The sequence below is a fragment of the Lepeophtheirus salmonis genome, chromosome 6 (genome assembly GCF_016086655.4).
Source record: "Lepeophtheirus salmonis chromosome 6, UVic_Lsal_1.4, whole genome shotgun sequence".
Classification (NCBI taxonomy): domain Eukaryota; kingdom Metazoa; phylum Arthropoda; class Copepoda; order Siphonostomatoida; family Caligidae; genus Lepeophtheirus; species Lepeophtheirus salmonis.
In genome coordinates, this window is record NC_052136.2 from 42848926 (window position 1) to 42875474 (window position 26549).

Sequence of the window (26549 nt, forward strand, 5' to 3'; positions counted from 1 at the left end):
TAACTTTGGAATAAATACAACATAATTATATATTCATCAAAAATATTAATAACATTAAAAATTAATATGAACCATCTAATGATATTAAAAAGATACATTCATTTCTTGTGACAAGTAATTAATTAGTGCTTTGCTTTCTTTAATCGGCCAGACTTGGCATCAGTTACAATTCCCCAAAGTTCAATAATAAAATCATCAGTAAATCCAAAGGGCTCCAGTGATGAATTATCTATTGCTTCAGCAAAATCCATTGTGTTCCTAGAGCAAACGGCTAGTTCCCATATTTGAGAGGCTGAAAGAATAGAAAGTTATTCAAATACATATGTATATATTTAAAATAACATATACCAAGCAGAAAAGTTTACAAATTTGCCCACAGATCCTATTTTATTTTTCTTTCTCTAAATTGGATACAATGTAAGCAGAAAGTTGAAATTCAATGATTGCAACCTTTTGATAATAAGAAAATAACTTCATTAGGAGAGGGATCTTGACACTTTTGAGTTATTCAAACAATTAACAGTTTGGAGCCCCGACCGATACTCCATCAAAAACGAATTTCCCACTCCTCCACATAAAGACTCCTTTAAAAATCCTCCTAACTGTTAATTGTCAGAATAATTCGAAAGAGTAAAGAGTTCCCTCACCTCCTACTCCTATAAATATATAATTCGCTTCGCCTAACAAAGTTCTTTTCTTTACTGAAAGGTTGCAATAATTGAATTTCAACTTTCTGCTTACATTGTCGCCTATGTCGAGACAGAAGGACAAAATATGATGTGTGGGCAAACACGTACACCATACCTTATAAAAAGTATATATGTGGTATGTGTATCTGTAGCCAGAGCCAGTTTTAGAGGGGGAGGGGGTAATAATTTCCTCAGGGTTGTGTTTTATTATAAAAAATGGCGTTGAAGCAAATAGTAGATTTGTTTAAAAAAAAAAAGAAAAAGAAATTCGTCATATTTTACTGAACATAAGTATAAATTCGAAATTGGTTCCACAAGATGACACAATATGAAGGAAGGAAGTCAAAACCTACCAAGTTCCAAGTCATTAATCCCCATAAACACTTCAAGTACTTCATTAATTTTATTTTCAGCTAATGTACGCGAATCATCAATTTCTTCAACTTGAGCAGATCCATTGGATTTGAATCGAAGCGTTTGCTTCCCTGTTCCATACCCTTTTTTATTACTTCCATAGCTATTCTTTGGACCAACATTGCCTACAAATAATAGAATTTAGTTTCGATAATAGAAATCAATTTATATAAAAGTCAAAAACACTTACAAAATCCGGCCTTCAATGGTTCTACAAGTCTCAAAACAAATGTTTTACCCTTTGGAATTTCTTTCAGTTTCCTTGCAACCTCATAGTGACGACATCCCACGAGGCTTTCATCGTCAATCTTTTCTATGTGATCACCTACCTATCAAAATATATATTAAAAGTACAGCGATTATACAAAATTAAAATTAAGGTGAGCTTCCACATCTATCATACATCTACATAGAAACAACGTTTTCCATAATGTACATTCCCAAATTCTATTAATTCTGCATAATGTATAAAATAATTTTCAAATCTCAGCAATTGTCCTTTTTGCAAATAAAGAGGTTATGCGATTTTAAATATTTTTGTTTGGGGTAGAGGAAATCAAAAGATTAGATAGATATGTATACCAAGGTATCCCCACTTAAATTTTAAAAAAAATGCTATATTTTACAGACAGCTGTCGATTTTTCTTCTTCTTCTCTCAGTTAAGTCTTACAAATTTTGATTGGTTAAACAATTTGTATTAAGTTGTAAACGAAGGTTGTACTGGACATAAAATCGGTATCACTTCACATCTAGTAACGTCTCTGTTATCGGTCATTGAAAAACGTCCCGAAGTCACTGTTAGATATGTATGATGACATCGTTTTTGAAAGACTGTTCTATAAAACGATTGATGGGCCCGATTCGAACGCATCTTAAAAACTAGGTTTCGGACCGATACATCCCTATTTTAAACAATTATCTATGTTAATAAAGCAAAGTATGTCTGTATCCATGTTGAAAGTAGATTATTTTTGAGTGTAGATATTTGATCTAATATATAACAATACAATCGAGAGTACGCGTCATTCAAAAAAATCTTCTTTATCCTTAGCTATCACCATTATTATTTAACTCAATAGTAGTGAACTTTTTTTCCTATTACATTAAATTATATTTAAAACATGATTGAACATCCGTATTTTCTCATTAAAGACAGAAATTAACATGGGGAATTTGTAGAGTTTTTCTCCCTAGAAAGAAATTATAATCTATTGGCCTCTTCCAAAATCATACCCTCCTTCCTCGTCACAGCTAATTTAACCAATATAATGAAACGTAGCTAATAGCTAAGCTGCTCTTCTCCAAAATATTCTTCAAATTGTTTAAGTTACCATGTCGTTGTTTTTTTTCTTTTCTCAAAATAAACACACGATTGTCATCATTAAGTATTACTATTCAGGGAGTTGTATTATTTTTCTGTTAGGTAGTAGCACTACTCTCTACCACTTTGTTTACATTCTGATATGAGTTAACAACGCTCATACTCTACTGACGTAGCTAACAAAGCTTACACTGAATCACAGAGCCACTTAATTTTGAAAGGGATTATTGATAAGGCTTATATAATCTGTAGAAATAAATTATAATCTATTGACTTCTTCCAAAATTATACAGGGAATTACTGTAACGTAAATGCACGAGAGATGTAGAAGCCCATCTTATTCTAATGAGACTTACTGATATATATGAGATCTTACTGATAATACTTCCATCCTTGATTCTTTTGATGAATGCATACCCTGCGCCATTGTCCGTGATAGTAAGTCCTAATGCGTCTTGCGTTTTTGTGATTTCGACCTCTTTTGGTTGCCCTTTAAAATAAAAATAAAAGAACAATAATTAATATTACGTAATGACATTTAATGACCATTTTTATGATAATAACATAGCTTATAGCTTGAAAACGAATATATTCAAAAAGTTTAAAAGTATATCATTAAATAGTTGAAATTATGAACTTTAAATTAAAAAAATTAAAGAAACGGCTCTATAACATTGTCAATTTAAAATAAGGCCACGACAATATTTCAAGGGTTAAACACATTTTGAATTGATCTCATAAGAAAAATCCATATGTTTTCATGCCTAAAAAATAGAAGAAAAACGAGACAAATAAAGACAGAAGGAGAGAAAAAAAGGAGGCATAAGGTTGTTCGTCAATGGAAAAGAGTGTATTTGGGGCAACGAAATTTCAGCTGAACTCCCCCAGGCCACTAGGATTTGATTTTGTGAAGATTATACAGTGTACCCGCCACTTCATCAAAACTAAGGGTTCTAATTTGATTACCAAAATTTGGACAAAATAATGCATATTTCATAAATGTTTTATCCAAAAATAAATATTTAATGTTTGTACTATAGGAAATACAAATTATTGCTTTTTGTAGCCCCAAACTCAAGTGGTTAAGCTTATTTTAAAATAAATATTTATTTCATTCTCTCGATGTCTTATCCTTATAATAATATTTTAGCATTTTAAACAATATTTAGGATTGGAAAATATATGGAATGGTAAGAAAAATGATACAAAATTTGAATCACGTAATTATCCTAATTATTTAACTGTGTATCGTGTAATTAAATACGTTTTATTTTTGGGGTTGCTTTTTTACCCAGTTCACTCTCTGCGTTATAAAAATATGTTTACTTAAGAAGGTATAAACAATTTGTATGTAGTTTCGATTCATGGTTGTTCCTAGAAAAGGAAATATACATGATGTACATTGACTACAAAGACAATTCCTAAAAACAGGAGTAATCCCGCATACGTTTTATTCCGACATGAGGGGAATATAAAAGAAGTAATTGGTAGAAAAAAAGAGTCAACCTCATATTGTACTCAATTCCTTCAAGAGGGGGAAATAATATTAAATATAATTCTATGGACGCCCCTGATAGAAAAATGGTATTTTTTAACCATTATTTAAAATGTTAAAGAATCGGCATGTGGAATTTTTTACCAGAATCGCATCCGAATTGGCATTGCAATTTTTTGAAATCGTCCTATCACTACCTATAATAACAAAAGCTTACGAAACTATCAAATTTCTACATAGGTTTAGTTAGATAAGTAGTAACTTTCTATGTTTATATAAAAAGATAAAATGCTACTAAACAAACACACATATGCCATGGCTTAATTATATTATTTCACATATTCTGATAACCCCAAGAACCTTGTTAAATAAGTATTTGAATGAATAATAAAAATAAATAAAATAATAGATATTCAATTATGTGAAATGTCTGTTCTTCTAATAATTATACATACAAGGGTATAATTTTATTAATATTTTGTGAAATCATATTCTGTTATAATAATCAAGGTCATCATACAGTCAAATTCTACATCCAATTACGTAATTTGTTACAAATTACGAAGAACTCTTGCATGATTTTAATTAAAAAAAGAACAATTGAATTTATGGCACTTGGTTTAATTTGTATTGTATCTTGTATCCTTTCCTTTTCCAACAAGTAAAAAAAAGGTTAAAAACAGTCGTAATTATAATTATTATAGACTAGTGGTAGTACTAACCATTCCCCAAAGTAATTAGGCGTCGGCTAAAAGATAAATTATATAATATAGAAAATAACTCTCCAAGAAATCTCAAATGTTACTCTCCATGTTTCGTGAGCACACTCACACGTTCCTACTCAATACTTACATATATCAATTCATATATGTTATCTCCTCAAGAATGAAGGAACAACAATAAGAGTCTCGGTGGAAAAAAATATGATGTGGTGACTGATGAATACTTTAGTCTCATGAGCGCTCACTTACAAAAACTTGATCCTACATACACAACACTTGTGAGACTGGAGTCATTTTTAAATACGAGCGTTTACATTTCCAAATTTTAACATACATTGTAAATTGAATTGAATTATGGTAAAGAGAAACAGTGCTTTTCTTATAATTTAATACAACTACATTATTATTTCTTATATCCAAAATATATTAAAAATAAACATCAGTGCATCTAGTAACTTTTTTTTCATACATATAAAAAGACAAACTCTGTCATAATAAGAAATCATTGATTTTTGAATTGCTCTCAGTTTAACAAGAGCTCCATTGAATTAAACGAATCAACGTTCAGAACAATGCTAACGGGAAAAGAAGAACGAGAGCTGATAATAACATGCCATTTAAATTTAAAAATATGATGTGGTGACTGATGAGTTTCTCACTACTGCACTGTTTCTCTTTACCATAATTCAATTCAATTTACAATGTATGTTAAAATTTGGAAATGTAAACGCTCGTATTTAAAAATGACTCCAGTCTCACAAGTGTTGTGATCTTCAAAAAGTACTCGTCAGCCCAGTGCTTCCAAAATCGGACAAGGACATACTGTACTTAATACAGTAACTGGTAAATACTTTATAGTAAATTTGTTATCATAACATGTGAGTAAGAATATACTGGCAGGTCCATTGAAATCTGAAGACCTACTAATTTAATAAAGGTTCAGTGATGAAATTCATTCATATTTCGATATATTAAATCATTAACAATTAGTTACAAAATAATACAAACCTAGCTTATGTAAAAGTCGAGAAAAATACACTTTAATGTTATAGACAAATTTACATTCGCAGACTCCAAGGAAAGAGCCTTGTGAGGGCAACAAGGGGCCACTTTTGACACTAAAAATGGAAGAAACCCATCTCCTCCATTGTAAAACTCTTTTGAATAAGTCTTTTGTGTTCTTTTCAACTCTTTTTTGACACTTTTGGCCTCCTACAGCCCTGATACCTTCCCACTCGCCTACATCTTTTGGGTACATGTCATGGGGAAGTCCTACAGTGTATGTCATCCAAACACCAAGGCCCTCAAAGCCACTTTCAGCCAGCACTGGGACACCATGACAGATGACTACATTTGCAGATGACACACATTTATTTAAAAAATTAATTTTGTTGAAATTATATTGTTCATTTATAAGTTATATCTTGTTGAAGTTATAAATTCAAAGCGTTCAGATTTTAATGAACCAGTCGGTAATTTGTTGTATGCTGTAAAATAAAAGCAAATCCCTACTAATAATTCTTTCATTTCCTCACAATTCAAGTCTACATAAGCATTAAGTAAGTAAGTGTAGTTGGAGCCCCTGTCTGTCTTCCTTTATTTGGCAAATAAGAACTGAATATTTAGTCATACATACTGTGTTAATGCAAAATTTAATGGAATTCCATTTTTGTATGAATTAATGCAAAATATTTACTGGTAAAACTAGTTTGTGCATTTTTTTCTAGCCTACTAAATTTTCTAAAGAATGAATACATGAAATACATAGAGGTAAATTAATACCTTTGAAGAGTCAGTATATCTATCTGTCAATATAAGTTTCATTAGCTACTTTATTATTCGACAAAAATACTGCCCCTCTTCGTAAAACCTATTATTCACATGTTTTTTAGTTTTTTGTCTTACCTCCACAGAATAAATGACGTTTTTTACCAGATTTGCTTGTTTTGATAAATTAATTATAAATTATATTGTTAAGGAAACAAAGTAACTTGACATAATCCCACTAATTAGATACTTAGTTAATCTAAATAGCTTTTACAATCACAAAAACGGTGGTTGTTCAGATGTGGATAATAGATTTTACAAACAGAGGGAAGAATAGTATTTTGTAACCCTTTGGTATTAAACAAGCCGGATACTAAACAATATTTTCAGTCAGACAGGACAAATAAGTTGTTAATTTTTGTTCTTATTGCTCGGGTTAGATATTGATATTATAATATATTCTTTAAATTACATTGCCAAATAAGAGAATGTCGCTCATAAAACCAATTTGCCTCCCATCAATCTTCACAGCTGAGTCCTCCCTGCACAGCAGTATATAAAAACTTCTCTATAATTTAGAAAAATATATATTATATGACGTTACAAAATAACACTTCTAAAAATAGGTATTAAATTTCAGTGAATGAGTGTACTAAGAACTAGTGTTTCTCTACCTGGATCCTGTTTTACGGGAATATTTAGGGCCTTTACAAATGCAAAAAAATCACTAAAAAAATATATTTCCAATGAAATATTGGATTTAATTATTCCATAGCATAAGTTTCACTTATGACATTCATTAAATGAAATATTGAATACTTACACAAGATTTACTTGATGAGTGCAAATTGCGTGTATCGAGATAGTTGTAAAAAATATGACTTGGCGGTATGTAAAAATAAAATAAACTGAAAATGAACGTGGTCACTCTGACCATTTGAAGAATTAGATGCCATAATATTTAATTAGATTAGCTGCGAGCATCTATTCAATGAATTAAATAAACACAAATCCTACTCTGTATCTGTCAATGATGGTATTGACAGGAATTAGACCGGTATTGCTCCTCATTTCTACTCAGAGTCCAAAAATGAATTACACTTCTAACTCCCAAAGAAATGTGAAAATTGTCTAAATCTTCGTGAGTGTAGATCAAAAACAAAAATATTGCTCTCAACTTTGATATATGATGACATATATGTGCTGACAAAGATGACTATAAAACTAATATACTCCTTAACATGTTGAATTTTCAAAATAGGAAGAAATAATAAATACCAGCTTTTATATATTGTAGAATAAACCGTGTAAATTATTTATACAAAAAGAAGAAAAAAAAAATATATACATCAATCACTTAAAGGTTTGGCTGTATTACATAGTTATAAATATAATATTGATTGTTTTGTATAGTTCGGTAAAGATAAATATTTAAGTATGCGTTAATATCGACGTTCTTACTTAATAAGTACCATAAATAGTACTCATATAATTACTCCTTTAAGCAACATTTGACAAAACTGATAACAAAAAAGCATTATTTTTTTTTAATAATAATCATATAGTTGGTAAGCATAAAACAATTTTGAACAAAAATCAAGAATGGCCAATATATATTTTAAATCCGATTTATTACAGCCAAATATTTTGTAGGCCTCATTCGGTCAATAATTGGCTTTGTTTTCAATTTTTTTGAATAACTAATACTAATTCCTGGATAATTGTAAGGATTCATTTTTGATACTAAACTGTAGCGACATTTTTGGCGCTACTTTTCAGGGTCTATCACAATATTTTTTATATGGAAATAAAAGATAATTAATTACTTGAAGAATATAAAAAATAATATGTAATTCATACTCCATTTTGAGAACAAACATTCTAGCTTTAATGCTGACGGGACAACTAATATATTATCATCAAAGAAACGGTTCCAATGTGGATATACAAACATGTGACCCATCAACACGGGATAATATGAGGTCTGGATTACATTTGTATTAGTCGAGGAATTGTTGTCCTCAATTTCTAACAACAAATTATTATAATTAGCCTTATGAAGGCGGTACAAATTGCATTTGTAAAGCAGCAAAAAATCAATTTAACAATTTTATTATTGATAGATTTTATTTGAAATGAGTCATGTTGGTGTGTTATTAAGCCTTGTAAAGCAAATGAAGGTTCTAAACTATAAGTAAACTTCTTGGATATCTGAACTTGCACCAGAAATTTTTTGTATAAGTCTATAATTGGCCGCATAAACAGGGCCATTTACCCTGCAAATATTGGGCGAAAACCTCCTTCTCTGAGGACAGGGCATTGAACATTAACCATGTAATATATTTCTCCTGCAAAACAACAATCCAAAACGGTGACCAGTAATTTTGCCGCAATCATTTTCACTGCCAATAATTTTAGAACCAACATTTTTGCTGTTGGTAACTTTACATTTAGGTGATTTTGCCGCATAAAAATTGCGCCACCTTTTAATGTTTTTAGATTATCAGTTCCAACTATACTGTTGTATCTCGATCAGATTAATTACAATAGGTTCGGGAAAAAGTAATTTCGTATTTTTTCCCTTTATTTCAATGCTTTACAAAAAGTGTCACAATCATCTAATTTAAGCCAAGTATGTCCTATTCTATTCAATAACTTGCTGCCAATGATAATCCAAATTCATAATGCCCTTCTTGTTGAATCCCTTGTTCTATAGGCAAAATATAGGATAACCAATTTTACAGGCCTCTAATAAAGCCAAATATGTACCCCAAGTGCGTGGGCTATAGACAGGAACAGGTATTAGTCACATGGCACAAGGGTCGGACTTTAGAATAGATGCATAAAAACTTCCCAACCGAGCTCCTAGAGCTTCTGGCGAGTCATCAAAGATGTGTGCAGGGTAGTGTTGTCTAGATGATGTCTTGTTGTCTCTTATCCACCAATGCTGGTCACTTCTTTTCGATTGCCAGTTTCCAACGGTGGAGTTGTTCATATTAGAGGTCAAGATTGAGCGAGAGAAGAAAAATACCTCGAACTACCGTTGTGCAGCGTATATTTTGCAAATTTTCTTGTTCGCTTTCGACGTGTTTCGGCCATTCAGGTATTAAAAATGAAAAATATAACTAATTTCTTTCTTGGTGACCTCCATACTCGACGCATAATAATTCAAAACTGAGCCAACCAAGCGCAGCAATGTCGAAAAAGCGTAGGTAGTATATGATCATACCTTTACAACATTTTATCGTATGATACTATGTGATGAATAATGAACAAGATATACTTAGTTAAAAAATAGTGCAGGGCAATTAAAAATTTACTTTTTCCTTAATCTAATATCTATGATTAGTAGAAGAAATAAAAAGGAAAATAGTGAGGAAATAATTAAAACAACAGTAAAGTTCCAACCGATGATAAAAACAGAAAAAAAGGTCTTATATGTCATGCGGCAAAATCTCATCGAGACAAAATTACCATGGACAAATATGTTCGAGCAAAATTACTTAAAACTGTTCAAAACATACGGCCAAAGCAATACAGGTGTGTCCCAAGAAGAAACACATTAAGATCATGGTGTGGCCTCACGGGATCACTGGATCCCTTAATCCAATATACAATTTTAATCCGTGGGCAAACTTACTAAATCGTCAAGGGATAAAAAAATGTATATTTAAATGTAAGTGAATTCTTGATTAGATCAAGATGTATTACGTCCATGATTATGCATGTAAAGTGAGGGAAATGTATTATTGTATGTAAGCATTAAGTATCCCCCTCAGAATTAATCGAGCAAATGTCAACGAAATGTTAATGATTCAAAAAGAGACCGGAAATACACAGTCCAAAGTGATATTCAATTTGTATTGTAAGTCCCTATGATTTTGTATGTTTAATAGATTTCAATCAATTTGCTCCATCATGATGATGGAACTTACATACAGACATATCATTACAATCAACTATATATAAACATGTAGGTATCCTTGTCCTATAACTTGTGATTGGATAAACATAGAAAAAAAAAATAACAGTTTTAAAATTAATAAAAGAAAAACAATTGCTACTATCTTTTTTATTTATCAGTTCTTTAATAAGTCCTCAAGGTATTAACATGTATTCCTGTAGTAACAGTTAGTGCTTACCTTTGGTGTATTTATAAAAATAAAATAATATAATTTCATAATATTTTCTCTGTACTAATTATAATTTTAATGTAGAGGATTAAAATCCTCTTTATAGCATTCATTCATTATCTTTGCCAAGTAGGGAACTGATATTAACAAGGGTCTTAATTCAATAATATCATAATTACATCTCCTAAAATCCCATCCCTACCTATAACGAGTCCCCCTCACGTATATAAAAAAATCCCCTGTTTATAATTATCATTTAACATTGACTGATTGAATTAGCTCTTGTTAAACGCTGAACAATTATTGAATAATAGTTCCATATTTGGGAAGAATTGCTTAACTACCAACTGATTTTGTGCTTTTTGTTTTTCGATGAAGAAAGGTTGCAAGATGGATTTAAAAAAAAATGATATCTAAACAGTAAACAAAAAAAACCGCATAAATAATGAATTCACTTAAAAGTAAAAATAGAGTACATTAGGAAAATTACGTCAATATTAATTTTGTTGAGGGGATTAAAAGAAGTGTATTGACATTTTGATTAATTAAAATTACTTATTTATTAAGTCTTTATAAATCAAGTAACTGTGGGTATTTAAACTTTATAATGTGCATTATAATAATTACATTATTAGTCAAAAACTACAGCAATCATTGTTATATTGACCATCTAAGAAACGCAAAAGATCAGAATGAAATTCTACAGGAAAATTTTCAAAAAACCTTTTTGTTTACACATTATGAATTTGATTTCTATAAGCTTCAATTATAGAATCCAGATGAGTTCGCAAGGCATTATATATTTTAGCAATGTAATTTTGGGCAGGTACAAAGTCTTTGGGCAGAAATGCATGTTTTCTCTCATTCAGGTTTACCACTTCTAGGGCAATCTTTGAGGTTTTCTTCATCCTCCACATGCTTTCTGACTTAGTACATTGTATGACGGTTAACCTTCAGCCTTTTAACAATGTAAGACTTTCTATGGTGGGCGTGGACCAATGTGGCAGTCTTTAACTTTTTTGCTTCAATTTTTAAAAATAATTAACATACATCAACGTGTTATAATTATATTTTTCAGCTATATAAATAGAGTTTTTTTATTGAAACTTTACAATACCTCCTAAATCGTCTTCACAGAGATGGTCAAGAATTTTTCAAATGCCCAGTATTCAAATATAATTGTAAAAATTTCCCTGCTGTAATTCTAAATTTATATGTACAGGATGCACAAACTGTCTGTACTGCCAAAATGGTTGTTGTTTTTTTTCAAATGCAATTTCCTCTCCAACCAGTTATAAGATTATCAAACTAAAACCATATTCTGAAATTTTAATGGATTCTGATATATTTTATTCAATAAAATCATATCCAGCCTCAATTACAGTCTCTATGTATACTAGGCCGAAAGCCCGTGCAATCCTTTGCCACTCGGTCCTTCGGAAAATAATGGAATTCCTTCTAGATATTACTGATAAGTTCGTCTTTGGTGTAACAGGGGGTTCGGTTGGTTTGTCGTTCGGTTACACCCGACTCTAAAAAAAGATCTATCAAATTCAGGTCTAACGAGTTTTGAGGGCAAAAATGCGGCGAAATGAAGTCATCAAAATTGTCTTGGAGCCATTTGGGACTTTTTTTTCGTTTTTCATTGTGAGAGGGAAGCAAGTCCTGTTGTCACATGTTAGGCCTCACATTGGTAACCATGTTGATCAAAGGATTCACCTTGGTCTCTAGCACGCCCCGTTAGTCTTAGTAATTTAAATGTTTATCAATTTGTAATTAACAATATTTTAATGTAGACACCTTATCTGATTTACTTGTATTTATATATGAGTTATGTATATGTATTTTGGCAAACCACAAAAAGTATTTGGCGAACCAAGTTCGAACCGTACTGTATCCCATTCCTGTCTAGGTAATACAATAGACTTTGGAATATTCAGAGTTCGACACACAATGAAAAGACAACTTTGCATCTGAGTTAGAACAAAACTTCGGAATCCAACTCCGCTCCTGTGACTAGGGAAAACAAAATACAGTTTTAGATTCGGTCACATGCTGCTATACGGCATTATTGGTTAGAAGATGCGCTCCGAGAAACAAATAGAAGGAACGGAGATAAGATGTTTCTTATTTAGATAATATTATCGAACTCTGAGCGTATTTATCGGAAATTTTTAACGTAAGGGTAGGTACTTGATGGTACGAAAAGGAATCATCCGTTTTTAGATATTTTATTAAGGAGAAACCGATTAGTACCTCCATTGATGCATCACCACTCCTTCTGGAACAAATTAGCGACAAGTTGAATAATTCTATAGTACATAAATATGTTGTTAGATATATAATCCGCGGGGCTTTTTTGTTTATTAGGTGGTAGAGAAAGTGCCATGAATCTAACTCTATAAATAACTACGAAACCTCCATTAAATTTACCGTTTTAGTGGAATTAAGAAGGTAAATTCTGCAAAGGAAAGACAAAATTGCATACGTCATGAGGGAGAAATGATAAAGTAACGTCAACTTTGGTATCTTCAAAAGCGACATCTTGTGAGGAAAAAAAAAGATTTTACATCAAAAAGGAATCTCCTCAATACACAATTTGTTTTACATAATTTCATACATATATATTTACTTAGATAGGTAATTAATCCGTAGGACTTATTCAAAGAAATCCACTTATTTGATAAAATAATAATTATCATTGTTTATTTACAATTACTTAAGTAACGTAAATTAAATATTATTAAATAATATTTATAACATGGCTTGTAAATACCTTACTTATGATAAGGCAAAGAAATACTCGTGGGTTATTATTATTATTTAAAAAAAAAATTTAAACTCATTATTCAAAGTTTTTTTTTCATTGTGTACTTATTGTCAACTATATTTGTATACTTTTTAAATAAAAATAAAAAATACTGACAGATTTTTCTACAAAACGACTTATTCATTTCTGCAACCGGCGTTAGTTTTTATCAATTATTCACAAATGGGCTGTAATCTGTCTACATTTCAACATACTTTTGTAATAAACTTATTCGTTCCATCAAGCATATTTGTGTTAACAATATTAACACTACTTCTACTAAATTATAAGTAGAGATGAAAAAAGGGGGAATTTCTAACCTGCCGTTTTTTTTAGGTTGGCAATCATAAGAGAAAATTTTCTTTTCCTAAGCTTTTGTCATTATTATTTAATATCTGAAGAGTGACTTCCTTTTCCACTACATACAACATAGGATTGATGAATCCGGATGGAAAATTTGTTTGAGCTTATAAAAGACTGGGGAAAACTCAAAGGATTTATTGTGAAGTTACAATTGTAAGTCCTCTGTGGCTCAGAGTACAATTGAGGATCAACATTTGAGTAATTACTGCCTATGTCCTTGTTAATTTCCTACTCCTACTCCCTCCTCGTCACAGCAACTTGCGGCTGGTCAAATGAATCATACTGACAGCGTAGCTGCTCTGTTCCGAAACATTTTTTTTAAATTGTCAGGTTTAAGATATTCATTTACAGTTTCTTATATCTCAGCAAGCCCAAAATGCTCCCGATTAGCACAATTGATTATGACTCATCAAGAGAAGACAAATTTTCCTAATATGTTGAACGGACAAAAGTAATTGATCGATTTAGGTCGTTACTATAACGGCAATAAAAGCACATTATTCAGACAGAACTAGGAATAAGAAAGAATTTGCATATTTCTTTACTATCAGTAATGCAATGATTTCATCAACTATCCGTGGCAGAGTTGTTGTGAAGATGGAGATAAACATCATAAAATGATCATTTAAATGTACCAACTGTGTCGAACAACGTTAAAGTTCGTTCATTAATACTTACAGGATGGTCTAGAGTGAGGATCACATCTAGAAAATTAATTATTCAGAGAATGGGGTTTGTATTAATACTTTTTTTTTATTTTAAACTTAATATTGTCCCACAATCTCGTTCAATGTGATTGCCCTTTGTCTAAACAGCTTGGTGGAGACACATTCTTACTGATTTGCAGCTAATACACATTACGTCTTGTGGATTTTTTTTGCAATCAGGGATCATTTAATAAGCCTGAAATAGCATTAGCTCCCTCTCGACTATACATTACATTGCAAAGTCAAGGGGATTAAAATAAGGTGCGACTAGCAGCTAGGACGTATAACGGAATTTATGTCGATAGTGGCTGCCATAAGTGAGTTTTCTCAGTCTAGAAACTACATTAGCCTCATTCTCGAGCATGCTCTACATTGCAAAATCAAGGGAGTTAAGAGCAGGTGTGACTGCAAACTTGTTAAACTTGAAAAGTACATTGACCTCCATCTTGAATATACCTTTCATTTCTAAGTCAAGGGTGTTAAAATCAGATATGACTTGCCCTTAGTACGCATTACGTCTGGCAGATTTTTTTCCTTTCTGAGTGTAATCAGGGAGTCCTTCTGACCCTAATAACTGCATTAACCTCCCTGTCAATCATAGTCTACATTAAAAAGTCAATCAGGTCTTACTTGCAGCTAGTAAGGACAGCTTCTACCGCAATTTTTGCCTGTACTATTATTGTATTCATACACATATATCCTTGCTGAGCCTGAAAAATTCATTATCGTTCGTCTTAAATATATCTTACATTGGTTAGTCAAGGGAGTATAAATCAGGTGTTACTTGCAGCTTGTATGCAGAAAGTCTAGTGCATTATCCTTCCTCTGGACCATACCCTACATTACAAACTCAAGGAGGTTAGGATAAAGTAAAATCGAAATTGCCATTGCCACAATTCTTGCGCTTCATTTGCAGTGTGGGCTGGGGCCACTGACGTCAGAATGTATTTGTAAGTGGGAGCCAAATTAAATTATAGTGACATCATGATGGACGAACACAGGATTTTTCATTAGAGGTATTGGCCTTCTCTGAAAATTTTGACAGAATGTTTCTAATTTTTTTTATAATTGCCAAATTTGTCACAATCAATTATTTTTAAGTTTGAAAAGTAATTTGAACCTTTCCAGCAGGGCGAAGACTCCAGAAAATGCGATATTTCTAAAATCTCTGCAAATTTAAGGGAGTTCAACTTAATAATTCAGGATTACTCTGTATAGTGTGGGATTTAATCATTCGTGGCAAGTATTGGTTTGTATCAGCTGCAAATAACACGGGCTTATGGTATATATTGGGTACTTCATAAAAGTTGGATCATGAGGTACGATTTAATTCCTATATTTACTTATTACGTATATTCATAATTATATGTGTACCTTACAGCATTAGTGGAATATGCTTTAATAAATAAACTTATCAACTAATGAGACTGTCAACAGTTCTTTTCTAAATATAGAGCTTATACAAATAATACTGATAATAAACCTGCTAATATTTTTAGTAGTTAGTTACTATAGATTTATGGGTATGCTATAAAAGAAATAAACTGAAAATTAACGTGGTAACGCTCGCAATTTGAAGAATGCCTTGGAGAAGATCAGATTAACAGCCATGACTAGTTTTGCGTTGGTCTTTATTTTGGACTGATATCCGCAATCCAGTCCAGTCCGACTTATCAGTCCTTAAAGAAGATAAAATCGATCCTTCGTGACGTCATTGAGTTTGTTGTTCATTAGTACGTTACATAATATAAAACTATATACCTAATTAAAATCATAAACTTATTCGTATTATATTGCATTATTATGAAAATAGGAACATTCTGTGCAAGATATGTCCAATGATATTAAAACATATCTCATATATCCTATTATACCATCGACGTTTTCTGGAAAAAATTATACGGAACGGTGGTCTGAAGGACCCGAAGATCGAAAGTTTTAAAGGCACCGGTTCTAAAGCTGGACCGAATAAATAAGGATCAACACTAGACATGACGTTTTATTAGATTGACTTGAAGGATCTATGAGATGAAGGAAATACACAGAAATCCCACTCTTATCTAGTAAATCCATAAACAGGAATGACTTCGATCCTAAATTCTAGAACAAGTCTATCACGAATTTACAATTATAACTCCTCCCTCATTAATGAACCAAGGCACCCTATACTCCCATAGATCTTCCCTCCTCAAGAATTAAAAAATAGTTATAACAGGCTTGGAAAATAAAAACTCTTTTCATGGTGCAACTACAGAAACTACACAAGAATTGCAGCCTGTATAGTTATAGCATTTCACGCTTAAAAATGAACGCATTTTCACTATTCTACAATATAAGGAATACTCTACAGTTCAGGAAACCAAATTGGATACATTTATCCCTAATAACTTTGACAAGCTGATTCTCATAAACCACAAATGTTAGGTCTATATTTCTTTTTGTAAGAGATTGATTGTATATACATGTTGTTGTTTTTTCAAAATGCCCCTCACACTGCAGCCAACATTACCTCTAGATGTCTCTTGAACTCCTTGGAGGACGAAATTCTGAAATCTTTGGACATATTGGTCCACTCCCTCTCAACTGTAGCTTTGATATCTGCCACATTTTTGCAAGGTGTCGCACAATCCTTCCTTACAACAGCTTGGTCGAGAGGTGAAAGGTCAGCTGATGAATGAAGCCACATTTCCTATTTCTAGAATCCCACAAAATTTTCCTTACACTAATTTTGGACCCATGATCTTCTCTGTGATGGATCAAAATCTTGTTCCCAAACGTACTTCCCTTCTGTGTAGTGCTTGTCCAGCTAGGTCTTAATCATCTTCTTCATGACGTTTAGGTAGAGAGATTTGTTGATTTTTAGGTTTTTTTAAACCAATGAGTATTCATGCGCCTGTCATCGGAAGCAAAGACGCCGAATATAACTGCAGAAATGGAATGCTTTGTTCATTGAATTGGAGGAACATCGTCTTCACAATAAGCCGTTTCTTGTATTCCTGGCTTAGATCACAGTGCACATCTTCGTATCATAAAAAATGCAAACTGTGGACTGAATGGGATACTTGATCCAGTTAAAAAAATGATCTTTTTATTTTTTGTTATAATAATAATAATAACAAAAAATGTTCTTATAATTACTTAAGATATTCAAAATATAATTGTTTTTTTTATATTTATTAGTATTCCAAGGTCATATCTACTCAAATATATATATATATATATACAAGAAAACATAATGAAAACATCAATAAATGCTTTAATTCAATTCCAATCTTCGTTTTATAGTTATACTAACATTAAATAGGGGGGGGGGAATTAGGTGAGAGTAAATTATCGGGATTGGGATTTTTTTTTGGAATCATCCCACCACAAATTGAAGGAACAACTTAGCAAGGTATGCCAACAATTATAATTAGATGGAAAACTAGTTAAAACAAAGGTACTTTTGAGCCAAGAAAGTTAATTAATCCGGTATGCACGACACACATTTGGGAAATAATGATTCACTATTTTTTATGTATTTGTGGTACATTAATTAATTAGTTGTTGTAATTAACTACCAAAGTAACTGATGACAACCGTGTATGTACTTATGAACCTACCTGATAACTTCTATCGACGAAGCATGCAGTCTACAACCATTGAACAATGGGTTTACGTATGTTAAACATATAATGTATACAAATCCCAGACCCAAATTGTCCATAGGATTCGGAAACGAGTCTGAATTTATAAAAATGACTCCACCTTGGAGTATAGTGTCAAAGTTATCCTGTAGATCATATGTTTCCAAGACGATTCCGAGTTCATACAACATGGTTCGAGCTGAATACAGTACTACAGCTCTTCTATAGGCCATATGATTTCTGAGAGTCCGAATTTATACGAAAATAGCTCAAACCCTCAATGGAGTCCTACATCATTGTCATAGTCCATATGATTCGGAGACAAGTTAGAGCTTATACAAAAATAACTCGACCCTGGAATATAGTAATATAACTTTTTTTATGAATCCGTATCAGTACCTCATACCAATAGTTAGTGGGGTTCCCTCTCCGCACCTCCATATCATTTTACTCAGATCCGTTGTACAACTATTTGAAGTGATAGGCTGTACGTATTATCGGTCACTTTTCTCCCAAGTTTTTGAAAAAGCTTATTTTTTGTTTTCTTTAAAGAAGATAAAAAGAGACAACCCTATAGTTCATGCCATGCTAGAGCTTCCAACACTACATGAATGCATATGAATATAATTTATATTCCGCAACTTTAGGACAATTTTGAATAAGTAAGCTTTTATTTCAATAAACGTCATAAGCTGTAAAGTTTTGGGGCAAAATTAACGAAAGCAGACAAATTAGCAGACCTCAGGCGGTTGGCTGTTGTCGCAACTCTTCTGTTAGAGCTCTACAGTGCGCATACTATAAGCTATTGATCTTTAGTGACGTCATTATTATTCCCTTTATTTTTTGTAACTGATGTAAATCGATTCAACTCAGCTCGTGGAGCAAATCGACGAGTTTTACTCAATAAAAACTATATGACACTTTTTATTAGTTGAGGTTTTGAGAAATTAAACTAATTCACATATAAAGAGATAAAATTTGATGGATAAATGCAATGTTTTCAGATTTGATACTGACTTCAAATCCTTTTAGTCCGTACCGTATATCCGTACCATTTTTTTAGATAGTTCAATATCATTATCCTATTTAGGTTCTGCATCGATATGGAGATGTGTTTTTGATACGAAACCGCCGGCCCTGCCAATTAATACATATATACCGTTCTGTTATAGTCAACGGAATCCAGTGTTCATCAAATTGACTCGAGTTCAAAATAGAGTACCGAAGCTCAGCATTAGTCCATATGATTCAGAGACGAATCTCAGTTCATGAAAATGAGTACTGAGTTGCAGAATAGAATACTACAACTCAAATCGGAAAATAAAATCTTTAACTCAAAAAAGGTGGAATCGAAAATTAAAAGCACTAACCCATGTTTGTAAGTTGATTCGGGTTATACCTACTAGTCGATTAAGTAATTATCGAGGTCAATTATGCGGGACGAAAAGAAATAATAAAGGATCAAAAAAGTGTCATTATGTTAAAAGATTCTTTTTTTTTTTTTTTCAACAAACATAAGAAGAACTGATTTCATCAGACACGGAGTGAAAGTTATTTTATGCAATTTGCAGAGGTTTTATTAGTAGGATATCTTTATTTACTTGTGCAATAAAATATTAACTAATAATAATTGTGCGTACATATTTTGTAAAATCATAGAGACCCCCGTGTGATTCATTGGATCATCATCTCCCACGAACAGACTTGTCATTTTTGTTTACAATTAAAGTTATTTTTTAATAAAGGAATATAGTTACGTCTAGTAATTCTCTGATGGTTTACATTTTTCCACCTTATTTATTCAAGGTAGTGGTTAGTGTTTAACAGAAGAAAATTATCATAAAAAGAATAACATATGGTGGTTACCTTGTAACGCAAGACATGAATACAAAAATCCACTTCTTTACTCTCATTTTCACTATTTGTACTACTTTTGTAGCTACAATATACATGGTATGTACGTAGGGACGGGGTGCCCATGCAAAAATGTGGTGTTTCAACATAAAAACAAGCTTGAACAAAAAAGAGAAAATTCAATTTTTTTCTTCTACATTTTTACTTACAGTCCAATATTTTATAAACATATTTGAACCAATCATAGGCTTCATAATCAAATTTGTAGGATGAGCTCCTGTACCAGGGCGTCCCTAGTTTTTTTTTTTTTTTTTTTTTTTGTGTGAATTTTAATAGCCACAGCTATTAACAAAAAATAAAAAATTTCAAAAATCCACAGTTACTTACACAATGTTAAATTTTTAGAAAAAAAAATCAAGTAACATATTAAATTCTTATAAAAAAATTCAAAAATCTAGCGGTATTCTTGAGAAATTTAATTTTTCTTGTAAAAAGTCTCTATTGGGGGAAAGGCCCCTCCTGTCCATCCCCTGCGGACACTTCTGTATACCCAAGAATATTAATTATAGTTCAAAACGTTGATTTAATTTTAATGTATTATAATGGCCCCAATTTGGCCTTTCAAATCAAAACATGTCAATTTCTCAGTCTTTTTTATCACGATCAATTTTGGCTACATTAAATGCAATTTGCAGTGCCTTCAATGGGCTAATAAGAATTACTTGAAGTTAGACATAGACTACATTAGTAAAATAGAACATTTTAGTGCAACGTTTAATTCATGCTACCTAAAAATTGAAGTCAATATACTTATTAAATGTCAAAATGGTTATCGAACACACATTGATATAAGGAGAATAATTTTTTTGCGAGTGCATCGTCCACTAAGCTACGCCAGTCCACCTTTTGTTATTAATCCACTGGATGGAACTACAAATCTTCTTAGACCCGGACCCTAATATTAGCCTAATAAAGCTCTTGCTATAACCTTGTGGCAGAGTTCACAACAAGGTCCTTATAAGGGTATATGATCAACTCCTTCTTAATTACAGTATTTGAACTTTGGACTCTTATAGTTCCTACTAATAAGGCATTGTTGATATGTTGAAATCATTGAAGAGACTGGATATTCAATCCAATATTCGATTTTTGTAATACCCATAGATCCAAATGTATGTCAATAAGATCATGGATTATTTTTATTTGCTTATCGCTTATTTTTCGCCTGATTTCTGCCTTTGTATAAATAAATTCGATCTGGTCAAATTAAAAAATATATATTGACAGCTTCTATGTTCATTTTCAGCTAATCCTGAAAAGTTGTAATGGCCCTGATACTATGTATAACAGCCAATCCTGCAGTATTTTAGTTTAGCCGATTCTGCTCCAATAGGAGCCCGGGTAAAACTATTTTTCTTTAATTTTAATTTTTAAATACTTAATCAGTGCAATAACAATAGACATCCATAACAAAACTCAGATGCATCCATTGAAAATAAAAGTCTATTTCATTAGTGCAAGCAAAATATATGAGTCAACTAGGAATAAATTGACTCTTGTGTATGGAGTTGAACTATTTAAAAAAAAATCAAATTACTTACAATTATATAGGATAGATTTTTTTATGTCTTTGCTTGTAAAGCCCTTAAAAATATAAAAGTTAAACAAATTTGTAAATTGAATTCCTTTATACATAATATTCATAAAGATGGTATTGGAATCGGCTCAAATTTTGGTATAAGTACATCTCTAGCATTTAGCCTAATACCCTTTTTGAGTTTATAATATGTAGTGTCAGCTGCTTTATATAAAATAGAACTCAACTTTTGAAAACAGTTGAAAGGGGAGTTCACTTCATCTTTGTTTATTTCAAAAAAGCTGATCGTGAAGGTAGGAAGATTTTAATCAAACTTTCGAAAACGACACCTTATTCTTTGTGAATTAAGAATACTATAGAACCGATTTCCCACAAATTTTACTGTCATGATAGTTAAATATCAAAAATTATATCGGACAATTTGCGTACACACTCTATGTATCAAAATATTCATCATACAGTACTAGCAATGTGTAATTTTACAGGCGTTTAAAAAAGTACAAGTGTGCTTATAGCATCAATTAATTATCCTAATATAATATAAGAAGTAACCTTACACAAAGTACTGCATACATAACTATACAATACGCACTTGATCATTAAAGAGCTGCTTAATTAATTAAGAGAATCATATTTCACAATTAAAATGAACAAAATAATTAATTATAAGTTCATATTTAATTGATTAATATAAGGATTAGTGATTATGATAAGTAAAATGATCAAACCTTTACGATGCGCAAAAATGAAATCATCCAGACCGATTTGACCACCGAGAAGATGCGACATGTCGATTTTGTAGGTATTTAATGTACAAAATAAGATCTGAAAAATAGAATTTGAATGGTTAGTATTTAGGTAGGGCTAACTCAAATACGGAAAACCACGAAATTGAATGGTTTTGCTATCGTCTTCAAAAACTCAAATGCATTTCCTGGATTAGCCAAACAATTTATCAAGACAAAAAGACTATAGGATCATCCCTACGCGCAGAGTCTTCAACTATGTAGAATATATAATGTACATAAAAACAGGCTAGAATTTTTTTCTCAAAATTGAGTATATCAATTTTTGCGGACAAATTATTCTATTAAACCCATCAGAGACACCACAAATTTCACTTTAACTACCTAAACTTGATCTTAACAATAAACGAATAAGAAATTGATAGATCGGGGTCAGTATAAGTATTTCAAATCAAATAAAGGTTCTAAACTATAGCTAAAACTCTAAAATATCTTTACTCATCCCACAAATTTGAATGCAATGCCTAAAATTGACCCCAATATGTCTATGAAATATTGGCCTGTATGTTTAAATGAAGAAAAAAAATAAGTTGATAATTTTTTAATTTTTGTTCAAGATTGTTTTTATGTTGACGCGCCACAAATATCCAATTAACTTTTTACATCATATATTTAGTGAACATATTTGCCTCTCTTATACATATGTATTATATTCAAATTATTGGGATGAATTGAAATACCCAGAATGGGTACTATAGTTTAAAACCTTTATTTGATGTATGCAACTGAATGTGGCTTCGATAAGGCCTTCAAAATAAATAAAATTATTAAAAAATGGAGTTTTGTAAACTTAAAATTCAAGTTGCAGGACCACCAAACTCATTTTTCAGACTATTTAGGTGATAAAAATGGACAATACATATTGTTTGAAGAATATAAATGTTTTCCAGGCTCCATTTTGAAAATAGTCTAGTTCTATTTTATTTTGTCGGACCATTTTTATGTACATTAAGTAACTGTATAATAATAAAATTTAAAAAGTTACTATGCAGAGCGCAAAATCAACAAATTGAATATTTAATCAAGGGTATTAATCAGTGATATTTGATTAGTTAAATCAGATAATTAAATTTCTTTCTTGAAATGATAAATAAAAATACTTGATGCGAAGAAGGGGGGGGGGATCGAACTTGTGTATTTATTTAATGATGATTGAAGAAGTATTTAGTTTGTAATACTCATCCATGGAAGAGTTCCATGACTCATCATCATTCATCCACTTAATTGATGGTGGGAAAATCTGTTTCAAAGAAATGAATTTTAATCTGGGACTTGTATCAAAATATGTTTACTTATAGAAAGTGACAAATGATGTGCCAAAATCCAATTCTGTTTAACATTAATGTACACAGAACAAAAGTGAATAGCTTTTCCCCTCTAAGATCCCTTCAAGAGTCGAAGGAATTAAAATGACTAAACAAAAATGAATCCCTTAACTTTTTCACATAAATTTTTTTATCTCCTAATAACTCAGACATAAGAAATGATTAATCCGACTTTGGAAAGGTATGGTTCAGAATTAGAGTCATATCAAAAATATTAGAATACTCATAGAGTTATGGTATGTGTAGAAGTATACACTAATATTTTTTCTCCGCTTTAATAGTGGCCTACAATTGACCAAAATATCAATCAATCTGCTAACCCTTTTCCTGAACAACTTGGCCTCATCTCTGACTTGCAGCTGTTACGCATAGCGTCTTGCATAGTATTTTGTCATCAAGGAGTCCTTGATGAGACTAGAACTGGATTAGCCTCCCCCTGACAAGTGATGGATCTTGGTTATATACGTAAAAGAATCGCAAACTCGGTTCCGATGATCTCTAATTGAGAATAACTGAAAAAAGATCGAAATACCCGCTATATTCGGATCTAAAAACTACTATGTACTATATTAAAAAAAAAAAAAACTGTATCGAGTCGTGAGTCATAAAAACTCCTCAAGTCTAGTCCGAATCAATTTGTTAAAAGAGTCAATTAGAAAAGGTAACGTCAGAATAGATCCGGGAATAAACATTTTTTTTCTGTTTTGGTACTGAGAACCGAGAATTATGCAAATTACAAAAATTAAAAAAAAGAACCAAAACTACCCGGATCTTAAATTAGAGATTAAATCCAAGATTGGTCTAAACAAAACCCTGCAGTATAAAGTCAAGGTGGTTAAAATCCCATCCTCCCTTTTTTCTAGAGAGTGAATCCCAAAGAACATATACTTCTACAAATCCTCCCATAATAAACTTAAGTCTTAACTAAGAAACCCCTAAAGGAGATTGAGGATGAAAAGGATTCTGGATCCGAGTTTGACTCTGTATCCAGACCTGATTTAGTTGAAGACACCCATGCTAGAGGAGAATCTTCTTAGGTGAAGAAGGAGGCCAAAAGGTTTTGTCCATTAAGTACTTCAAATTTTCAGTATCTTAAACTTTATTTGCAGTGTGAGCTGGGGCCCAATTCTGGTGTCACACTATTTCTGTTTTGGGTAATCTCAAAATCTCTACAGGCAGTGCTCTTACTTTAATGACGTCAAAGTTAATGGGACTCTAATTATGAACCCCTCTGTTCATATAAAATTTAAGTATCTATAATAGTCAAGCTCCCATTGAAAGGCTTCTACAAACATTTACTGAGTTTTAAATAATACATAATCGACTTGTACGACGATTCATCCTTTCATACCTCTTCAGCCGTGATTTCATAAACCTCTGCGATTTTTTGATAGAGTTCTTTAACATTTGTAAAGCCTGATATGATGCCAGTCGGGGATCCTTGTGCTTGTTGACAATGAAAAGTCAATTTTGGTTTATGTGCTGGAGGTGATCGTTGAGTAGATGGTTCGTCAGAGACTCCCGAGTCTGGAGAATCACGTTCATTATCATATTGCTCCTTGGTACGAGACCTACCCTTCCACATATCACACCACTATAATTATAACAGAGATCTACAACTAATCAACAGGAGCGTCCGATAATCACTGAATAAGATTGATGTAGACTGTAGTAGAATCGAGTAGAGTTTTTTCTCTAAGTATTTGCTCTTTCTTTTTGTTCTTCCAACACTGTAAGAGTATTATGACATGACTGTACCGTGTTAGTAGTAGTACATACCTTTTTCCCTGGCTTCCATTTAAACTGAAGAGTACGCGTTCTACTAACATAAGTATATTATAATAATATAGTTATGATGTCCGCTTCATTCAAGCTATGCCTTGTAACTTAAAATAAATGTACAGGATAACCCCGTTTTTCATATCATTTCTGTATTAAGATATTACAAGTGTGGGATATTTTAATCAAACTATACATACTATTTGACTTGAATCATTGTATCTTAGAATTGCTGTACATATTACACTAAAAGTGACACATTTCCAATGTGACCTCATTACTTTTATTGTGTCTCGCAACCTTTCATTCTACAAAAAGATACATGGAAAAAAAGTCCTTAAAATCAGTTAATCGTAGTTAGGCAATTCTGACCAACTGTGGGAATATTCTTTATTAATAGTAATGAATTGTTCTTGGCTTACCAAGGCTTCATTTGGATTTAATTAATCAACATTCGGAACACTAATAAGAGAAAAAGAAAGATGAAAATTTAAAATATTATTATTTAGGGGGATAGTTCCGTGAAATATGTAAATGATTTACTTTAGATTACACTGATCCCCAACTTCTATGTAATTTTATCAGCTATCGATTTTTTTAAAGTGGGTCGGGTATCACCGTGTCAGAAGACAGGGTTGAAAAGTTGAAAATAAACAGCTGACAACAAAATACAATATACATTTTAATGTCAGTGAGGTAAGGCCGTCTGTATTTGGTTGTCACCTGAGAATTATTTTATTTCTTTTCCCGGTATTAGTATTGTTCTGAACTTTGATTGAATCCACTGTTGTTAAGATGATGTGAACAATACCCAACAATAAGGACTACACATTTGAGAAGAATTGGTTCCTTTCCCGGAAGATATTTTTTTTTAAATTTCAGAATCCTGTTAGTAAATACTACAATGGAGATAGCAAAAAGAAAAGAGGTTTTTTTTTTCCAATAATGTGTATCTTTTTGGCTATCACATCAGTGCTTATATGATGGTTGGACTCAACGATTTACATTATTTTATTCAAATTTTTGACAATTTCCCTTTCAGAGCGTAGTGCGTCTTTGACATCAGAATTACCGGAACACATTTCACAAAACCAAAATATTACATAATATGCTATTCAAATTTTTAGCTGTAGGGCTATGT

At 31.7% G+C, this 26549-nt stretch overlaps 1 protein-coding gene across 1 annotated transcript; it reads right to left on the reverse strand.

Annotated features, from left to right (window-relative positions):
• Positions 1 to 25402, reverse strand: kermit (PDZ domain-containing protein GIPC-like protein kermit). Its single transcript, XM_040715150.2, has 6 exons — positions 24981 to 25402; positions 22227 to 22323; positions 2782 to 2915; positions 1294 to 1432; positions 1043 to 1228; positions 1 to 292 (listed from the first exon to the last, which is right to left on the reverse strand). The coding sequence occupies exons 1-6, from the start codon at positions 25212 to 25214 to the stop codon at positions 123 to 125; spliced, it is 960 nt and encodes a 319-aa protein (XP_040571084.1). The 5' UTR covers positions 25215 to 25402; the 3' UTR covers positions 1 to 122.
• Positions 25403 to 26549: the final 1147 nt, after the last annotated feature.

Coding starts and splice junctions, on each gene's coding strand:
- kermit (XM_040715150.2), bottom strand. CDS start 25,214: ATGTGGAAGGGTAGGTCTCGTACCAAGGAGCAATATGATAATGAACGT. Junction 1,433..2,781: donor GTAAGATCTCATATATATCA/GTAAGTCTCATT, acceptor ATATTTTGATAG/GTAGGTGATCACATAGAAAA. Junction 293..1,042: donor GATTAATGACTTGGAACTTG/GTAGGTTTTGAC, acceptor CTATTCTTTCAG/CCTCTCAAATATGGGAACTA.